We start from the raw sequence: 8,964 nt of genomic DNA, 5'->3' as shown, positions 1-8,964 counted from the left end.
CCATACAAGTTTTTCATTTCCTTTAGGTAAATACCTAGGGGTGGAACTAAGTTATATGGTAATTGGTAGACTTTTTTTCCAAAGTGTATACGTCACTTTATGTTCCCACTAGCAATGTATGAGAGTTCCAGTTTTTCTATATCTTCACCAACTCTTATTATCTGACTCCCTGATTATAGGCACCCTTGTGGATGTGAGGTACTTATTTCATTATGATTTTGATTTGCATTTCCCTGATTACTGATGATGAGCATTTTTCATATGGTTATTGGTCATTTATACTTCTTTGGAGAAACAGCTGTTCAGACCTTTGCCTGTTTTTAATGGAGTTGTTTTTTTTTATTATTATTGAATTGCAAGAGTTATTTATATATTCTAGATACAAATCTCTTATTAGATATATGATTTGCAACTCACTTCTCCCATTCTGTGGACTTTCTTTTCATTTTCTTGATGATGACCTTTGAGGCATAAAAAAGTTTTTATTTCGATGAGATCCAAAGTATCTATTTTTTTCTTTGGTTGTTCTTTTTCTGTTGTATCTGAGAAACCATTTAGTAATCTGAAATCAGGAAGATTTATACTGGTATTTTTGTCCAAGATGTTAATAATTTTAGCCCTTACATTTAGGTCTTTGATCCATCTTAAGTTAATTTTTGTATGTGATGTGAGATAGGACTCCCGTCTTCATTGTTTTGCATGTAGATGTCCACTTATCCCACCACCATTGGTTTATAAGCCTGTTCTTTTGCCCATTTAATTGTCCAGGCATGCTTGTCAAAAATATTGACCATAAATAGAGTTTATTTCTGGATGCTCAGTTCTATTTCACTGATCTATATATCTATTCTATCTCAATTACTACACTATCTGTAGCTTTATAGTAAGTTTCAAAATTGACAAGTGTGAGTCCTCCAACTTTGTTCTTTTACAAGATTATTTCAGTTATTCTAGGTCATTTGTATTTCTTTCTTTTTCCCTTCAAATTTTTATTTGAATGCTTTTAGTTAATGTACAGTGCAATATTGGTTTCAAGAGTAGAATTCAGTAGTTCATCACTTAACATACAATACCCAGCGCTCATCCATAACAAATGTCCTCCTTAATTCTCATCACTCATCTAGCCATTCTCCCATCCATATTCCAGCCATCAACCCTCAGTTTGTTCTCTATCATTAAGAGTCTCTTATGGTTAGTTTCTCCTATCTTTTTTTTTCCTTCCCATATGTACATCTGTTTTGTTTCTTAAATTCAACATATGAGTATAATCATATGGTATTTGTCTTTCTCTGACTCACTTATCCATTAGCATAATGCACTCTGCCTCCATCCACATCATTGTAAATGGCAAGATTTTATTCTTTTTGATGACTGAGTAATATTCCATTGTGTGTATATATTACATCTTCTTTATCCATTCATCAGTCGATGGACATTTGGACTCTTTCCATAGTAGTTTGGCTAGATCCCTTGTATTTCTATTTGAATTTTAAGATCGGCTTGTTAATTTCTGCAAAAAAGTAAGCTGGATTTTTATAGGGATTGTATTGAATCTATAGATCAATTAATATTAAGTTTTCTGGTCTATGAATATGGATGTCTTTCCATTTATTTAGGTCTTTAAGGTTTATTGTAACACTTTTTTTCTTAAATTCCTATTTTATTCTTTTTGATGCTATTGTAAATGGAATTTTCTTTTTTCTTTTTTTTTTTAATGTTTATTTATTTTTGAGACAAGGCACAAATCGGGGAGAGGCAGAGAGAGAGGGAGACACAGAATCTGAAGGGGGCTCCATGGTCTGAGCTGTCAGCACAGAGCCTGATGTGGGTTTTGAACCCATGAACCATGAGATCAGGATCTGAGCCAAAGTCGGATGCTTAACTGACTGAGCCACCCAGGCACCCCTGGAATTGTTTTCTTAATTTCATTTTAAATTGTTCATTGTAAATACATAGATATAATTGATATTATGTATTGTAAATAAAACATCTTCTATCCTACAACCTTGCTGAACCTGTTTTTTGTTTTCTGTTTGTTTTTTAAGTTCTGATAGTTTTTATTGTTAATTCCTTAGGACTTTATTTTTTAATTTTTATTTTTTAACATTTATTTTTTGGGAGACAGAGAGAGATAGAGCATGAGCGAGGGAGAGGCAGAGAGAGAGGGAGCCACAGAATTCAAACCAGGCTTCAGGTTCTGAGCCGTCAGCACAGAGCCTGACGTGAGGTTCAAACTCATGAACTGTGAAATCATGACCTGAGCTGAAGTCAGACACTTAATGGACTGAGCCACCCAGGTGCTCCTCTTTTTTTTTTTTTTTTCCAATGTTTATTTAATTATTTTCCGAGAGAGGGAACGCACTATTTGGGGAGAGTCAGAGAGAGAGAGGGAGAGAGGGAATCCCAAGCTGGCTCTCCACTTCACCACAGAGCACCACCCACGCCTCGATACTACAACCCGTGAGACCATCACCTTCACCAAAATCAAGAGTCGGACACTCAACCAACAGAGTCACCCAAGTGCCCTCCTTAGGATTTTCTTTACACAAGTTTATGTCACCTGCAAATAATGATGGTTTTACTTTTTCTTTACAATCTGTATGCTTTTTATTTCTTTTTCTTGCTTAATTCTTAGACCTTCACTGCAGTACTGAATAGAAGTGGTGAAGGCAGGTATCTTTGTCTGATTCCTGAGTTTAGTGGGGAAACATTCAGACTTTAAACATTAAGTATGATACTGACTGGGTTTTTCATACTCTTTATCAGGTTGAGGAAGTTCTATAAGCTATTTTTATACCTTACCTCCTGAGTACCTCTCTATGTCAGTAATATATCTTTGAACTATACTTTTTAATGGCTGCCATTAAAATGTCACATGTAGTATAATGTGGTTAAGATTTGTTCTCCTGAGTCAGGTTTTAATTTGAAGCTATACTTTATCACTATGTGCAGAATGATGAGAAAGATGATACTTTTCTGAACCAGTTTCCAATTAAAACTTTAAAAATGAAGATAATGCTTCACTACTTTTTGGAATAGGAGTGAAAGAATAAATGAAATAATGGATAATTCATGTAAGATACTCAGTACAGTTGCATAGAAAGCATGTAATGCATAATAGCTCCTATATAGTTATATTATTATTATAGAGTATTTATTTCCATAATTAAAGCACTTACACTTAAATCTTTGTACTTATTACTTATTATTATTAGATTAGTTCTTTATTCTTCAGACTTGAATAACGGGGTTAACCTTTTATATTGTGAGGATGCTAACACCTGTAGCAAATTCTTTTACCCAAATAAATTAATCATATTTGAATTACCAAATTCAGATGGGGATTTTGTGGGAATCAAGTGGGAAAGTAAAATGGGGCTAGATTTTGGAAGGACTGAAGCATCAGTCTAATAATCTAAGAATTTTGTCTTCTCTCTTCAGGCCTATGGAAGTCCATTCAAGGTTTGAGCAGGGAAGGGTCATGAGTAGTAACTTAAGGAGATTAATCTGCTCTACCTCTGAGGTCTTCCTGACCTCCTTGACTGACTAGGGCACCCTGCTTGTACTTACATACTACCCTGTATGTCCTCTAATACAGTATTTAATGTACTTTATGTAAATACTTGTTTAAGTGTTTCTCTTCCGCTTCTTGAAGAACATGGGTCACCACTTGTATTCCCACTGCCTAACACAGTATCTAACGTGGTGGAGGGAATAAAAATACTTGTTGAACGAGAAAATGAGGTTTGTTCCCTACTTTTCTGGAAACTAACTTGTTGGCTTTTGTGTTCCTTTTATGTTTTTCCTGGGCTCCAAGGAGGAGGCATCTCCGTATTCCTTACTTGATATCTGCTTGAATTTCCTGACTACTCACCTTGAGAAGTTCTGTTCAGCAAGACAAGATGGAACATTGTGTCTTCAGGAACCTGGAGTATTCCCACAGGAGGTGGCTGATCGACTGCTTCAGACCATGGCCTTTCATGGTAAAAACTAAACAGGAAACCAGAATTATGTGCTGTTAATTGGCATTGGATTTTGAAGTGCTGCTGTAGCCATTTAATCATTTTCTTAGAAAAGGCCAGATGAGTCTGATTCCAGGAAAAGAAATTCATTTATTTTTGCCTATCCTGCCCCTTACTGTGTAATTTGGAATAAGCATTTTTCTTTTCTAATCTGGGAAAATTGTCTTTTATCTTTCTTTTCTTCTTCTTCTTCTTCTTCTCCTGCTTTTCTAATGGCAAAAATAATTTATCTAAAGTTTTAGAATATCCATTTAGAAATTTACTGGCATAAAATACCTTACATTTTTCCTTTTTTCTTTTGAGGGAGAGAGAGAAAAAAAACAACAACACAAAAACAAAACCACACACAAGCAGGGGAGGGGCAGCAGGAAAGAGAGAATCCCAAGCAGACGCCATGCCCAGTGCAGAGCCTCATGTAAGACTCAGTCTCGCAGCCCAGGGACCACAGCCCAAGCTGAGATCAAGTGTCAGATGCTCAACCAACTGCCTTGTGTCTTCATTTGGCAGTGGGAGAATAAACACTGTTAGGGAAAAACTGGCTTTTGCTGTTGACCTTTGAATTGGGAAAGCATAGCTAATTTAGTACTTCTGTTTTCAAAAACAAATTCTGAAAGTAAATTGGGAAAATCTTCTCTCTGAGATTATTTATATATATTGAGGATTTTTGTTATTTCTGCCTAAGTTTTAAGTTGATAAAGAGATAATGCCTTTATGTATTTCTGGTTTATAAACTCTTACAAGTAGGAAATAAAATTTGTCCACAACTATAAAATAGAAAGAAAATGTGGCGATAATGATAACTATCATTTATTGATTGCCTGTTACATGCCAGGCATTTTATGTTTTTCTTGATTTTTTCTTAAAAACCCTCTAAAATAGCCTTTATTATCCCATTTATTTATAAGCAGATAAGGAAACCTAGGTTCAGAGAAGTAACTTGTTAAAGGTCACAATGCCAGAGTCCTGGTTTACATGTCTGATTCCAAGTCTGTGCGTTTTTCACTGCCGCACAACCTTTCTACATCCCCATTAGAGATATCCCTGCTCCTGGATTCCAGATAATTCTATACATTTTTGCTCTGGCCTTAAAAATATATTAAATTTGAATCCAGATAATGCATTCCAAGGAAGGGTGGAAGAAATGAGGCTGTAATTGAGGCATTTGGGAATAATTTTGGAAAGAAGACATCTGCACTCCTTAGTTTGCACTAAATTGCTCAAGTGTGTGGTCTCTGAATTCTCTAGCCTGCCAAAAGGAAGTAGGGTAAATTTCAAAGGTACTATATATGGTAAAGTTAAAGATCCCTTTCAGAGCTGGGCAATAATTTAAGAGATTATGACAGTGCCAACATTTCTTTCTTTCTTTTTTTTTTTTAAAGGTCTTTATTTTTTAATTTTTTTTAACATTTATTTTTTTTAAGAGACAGAGGGAGACAGACCATGAGCAGAGAGAGAGAGACACACAGAATTGGAAGCAGGCTCCAGGCTCTGAGCTGCCAGCACAGAGCCCGACGTGGGGCTCGAACCCACGAACCATGAGATCATGACCTGAGCCGAAGTCAGACGCTCAACTGACTGAGCCACCCAGGCGCCCCAACATTTCTTATTAGTCTTAGTTTAATGATTATGCTTAACATACTCAATTTAAATATACATGCATATAACTAATCTTGTAAATCAAATGAATAAATGTTGGGGCGCCTGGGTGGCTCAGTCGGTTAAGTGTCCAAGTTCAGCTCAGATCATGATCTCACAGTTTGAGTTCAAGCCCTGCATTGGGCTCACTGCTGTCAGTGCAGAGCCCTCTTTGGATCCTCTGTCCCCCCTTCTCTCTGCCCCTTCCCCATGCCCAAATGCTCTCTCCCTCTTCCTCTCAAAATAAAAAAATGAACATTAAAAAAAAGAATAAATGTTAACTACAATTTTAACTTTGCCAGGTTGTTTTTGAAATAGAACTACTGATAGCTAATAATAGCAACTAACAGTTATTGAATACTTATTATTACATACCAGGCACTGTATCAGATGCTTTATATAAGTAAAATTATGGAAGTGGTTTTTAAGTGTAACTAAATAATTATAAGTAGTGTCTTGGAGAGGCTATATGCTTCATCAAAATGTGTTTTCTACCTCTCCTTTGCAAGCTACTTTCAGATGAGGAAACTGAGAGTCAGAGAAATAACCTCCTCTCCCATTGTGTTACCCCAATGTGATTACCTGCCTTATTTGCCAAAAAATGTTCTGAATTATTTAATCTCTTTGCAAAAATCATATTCATTTTCAGATAATCAAGGGTGGATACTATTCACCTGAAACTAACATAACATTGTATACCAACTATACTTCAAAAGTAAATATAAAAATTTTTAAAGTAGAAATCTGTGGAAAAAAGCCTTACAGTAATTCTAGGCTTTATTATATATTACATTGCAAGATTGAAATTCAACTTATGTATTTGTCAAATGTAGATTAAGAGATAATAACTAAAGTATGAAAAATTGAAAAACAAAAACAAGTGAATACTACTGATAATATGCAAAAGAACATACTGCCAACTTTTGTCATGATTTTTAAAAGTTGTTTCATCAGTTTTTCTTTGTATTATAAAATTTTCATAGTAAAATGGAAGAAGTCCTATGAATACTTTTAGGATTTATAGTATTTTTTCTAATAGCATAATGATTTTATAAAATAGTTGGCTTATTTACATTCAAAAGTTCTTATTTACCCAATTCAAAAGAGTAATGATATTGTTGGCAGGTATTATTAAAATAAGCCAGATGCTGGGGCACCTGGGTGACTCCGTTGGTTAAGCCTATGACTTTGGCTCAGGTCATGATCTCACGATTAGTGTTTCAAACCCCATGTTGGGCTCTGTGCTGACAGCTCAGAGCCTGGAGCCTGCCTCGGATTCTGTGTCTCCCTCTCTCTCTGCACCTCCCCTGCTCATGCTCCATCTCACTCTGTCTCTAAAAATAAATAAATGTTTAAAAAAAGGTTTTTCTTAAATAAAATAAGCCAGATGGTAAGGAGTTCTACTTATTAGGATCTTTGATTCTCTTGCCATAATCTTTGCTTATTCTGTGTCATGGTGCTAAATCTTTCCAGGGAATGAGTGTGTAAGAGTTAAGAATCAGAATAAGAATTTTGTCACCTAATGGTAATACCTCTGTACCCAATCTAAACTGATACACTGTGACATGCACAGCCTTCTGTTTGGAGATTAAATTGAAAAGAGCAATACCTTATGAAACATTATGGATTGCATCTGGAATAGCCAACTGGACTTTCCAGGTGACTGGGAGTTCATACTTCCAGAGGAGTACCCCGCTTATTTGGAAGTCACATTGCTGACCATCTCTGCTGTCTAAAGCCTAAACCAGAAAGAAATAAAAAATGCTTTGGGGCAAAATCCTTGCATTTAGGCTTCTGTACTTCACTTCTTGAGGTTCTTGAGGAACCTTCATTTAGAGCATATTCTTGAATAGCAGTACTGAGAACGATGGTGGAGTAGGAGGGTCCTAAGCCACCTTGTCCCACTAATACTCCTAAATAATACCACATCAGTGTAGGTAATCTGGAGCATATTCTTAAATATACATGGTTCTAGTTACCTTGGGTCTTTTTTTTTTTTTTGAGAAAAATCTTTCTTTTTTAATGTTGGTTTATTTATTAGAGAGAGAGAATGAGTGGGGGAGAGGCAGAGAGAGAGAGAGAGAGAGAGAGAGAGAAAGAAAATCCTAAGCAGGCTCTCAGTGCAGAGCCCAGCATGGGGCTTGATCCCATGAACTGAGAGATACGACCTGAGCTGAAATCAGGGGTCAGATGCTTAACTGACTGAGCCACCAAGTGCCCCCCTTGGTTCTTTAACCATAACAAATTAAGAATTGATCATCTGAAGGGGACAGGCTGCCAACTAACAACCCCATGTAGATAGTATGACAATAAAGGAAGATTTAACTTAAATATACTGTAGTAAGTACAATATTGGTCATGGGGAAAAGTAGGTGATTCTTTAATGTGTTGGTTTTTGAAAGAAGGGGAAGATTATCTGGAAATGTTTCCTTCAGATGTAGTAATGACATTTGGGTAGTGCTTTCAGTTTGCAGAATGCTTTTTTTAATATATTGTCTTATTTAATCTTCATAGCAGTCCTTGTGAGAGATGTAATTTTTCACATTTTATGGATAGGGAGTCTTAGACTTGTGGAATAATTTGTCTAATGTCAAATAGCCAATAAACGTTGGAACCAGGACTTAAACACAGGACTGATTTCTAGATATTGTGCTCTTTTAAAAAATTCTTTGCTGTTTTAGTTCTATTACTATTAAATGTAATTATTAATTACCTTTAAAGTTAATTATTAGAAAAATTTACTTGGGGTGCCAGGGTGGCTCAGTTGGTTAAGCCTCCGACTCTTGATTTTGGCTCAGGTCATGAGCTCATGGTTCTTGAGTTCGAGCCCCCACACTGGGCCCTGTGCTGAAAGCACCCAGCCTGCTTTGGATCCTCTGTCTCCATCTCTCTACCCCTCCTACCCGCTCCTCTCTCTCAATAATAAATAAATATTTTTAAAAAGAGAAAAATTTACTTAATATAGATTAACACAGAGAGGCCAGGAGTAACCTATTTTACAAAACATATGTGTATGATATCAAAATTTGAGAGCAAAGTTTGTAATGTACTGTGACAGTCACTATAAGATTAAAATCAGTCTTAACTGAAGAGTCTATTCATTGCACCACTGGCCCCCTCTTAACTGAAGAGTCTAAAGTTTCATCTATAAAAGACAAAACTAACATTAAAAAATATGTGCAGATATATTTTGTGGCATAAACAGGAAAACATTGATCCTAACTCAGGATCTATTTCCATTTTTGGGTTGTGTAAGAGTCCTTACCGGAAGATCCTTAAGATTTGTGTGGAAGGAATTACTAGTGGG

At 35.9% G+C, this 8,964-nt stretch overlaps 1 protein-coding gene across 1 annotated transcript in view; it reads left to right on the top strand.

Annotated features, from left to right (window-relative positions):
- The first annotated feature begins 3,818 nt into the window (after positions 1-3,818).
- ZYG11B (zyg-11 family member B, cell cycle regulator) overlaps positions 3,819-8,964 on the top strand; it is a 62,772-nt gene continuing 57,626 nt past the window's right edge. Inside the window, exon 1 of the mRNA XM_029948117.1 lies at positions 3,819-3,983. Coding sequence (XP_029803977.1) covers positions 3,971-3,983 — 13 coding nt within the window. The 5' untranslated portion in view covers positions 3,819-3,970. The remainder of the gene's footprint in view (positions 3,984-8,964) is intronic.

The sequence above is a fragment of the Suricata suricatta genome, chromosome 8 (assembly GCF_006229205.1).
Source record: "Suricata suricatta isolate VVHF042 chromosome 8, meerkat_22Aug2017_6uvM2_HiC, whole genome shotgun sequence".
Classification (NCBI taxonomy): Eukaryota; Metazoa; Chordata; class Mammalia; order Carnivora; family Herpestidae; genus Suricata; species Suricata suricatta.
Note: the sequence above shows the minus strand (reverse complement) of the source record. Positions and strands in the feature narration are given on the sequence as shown.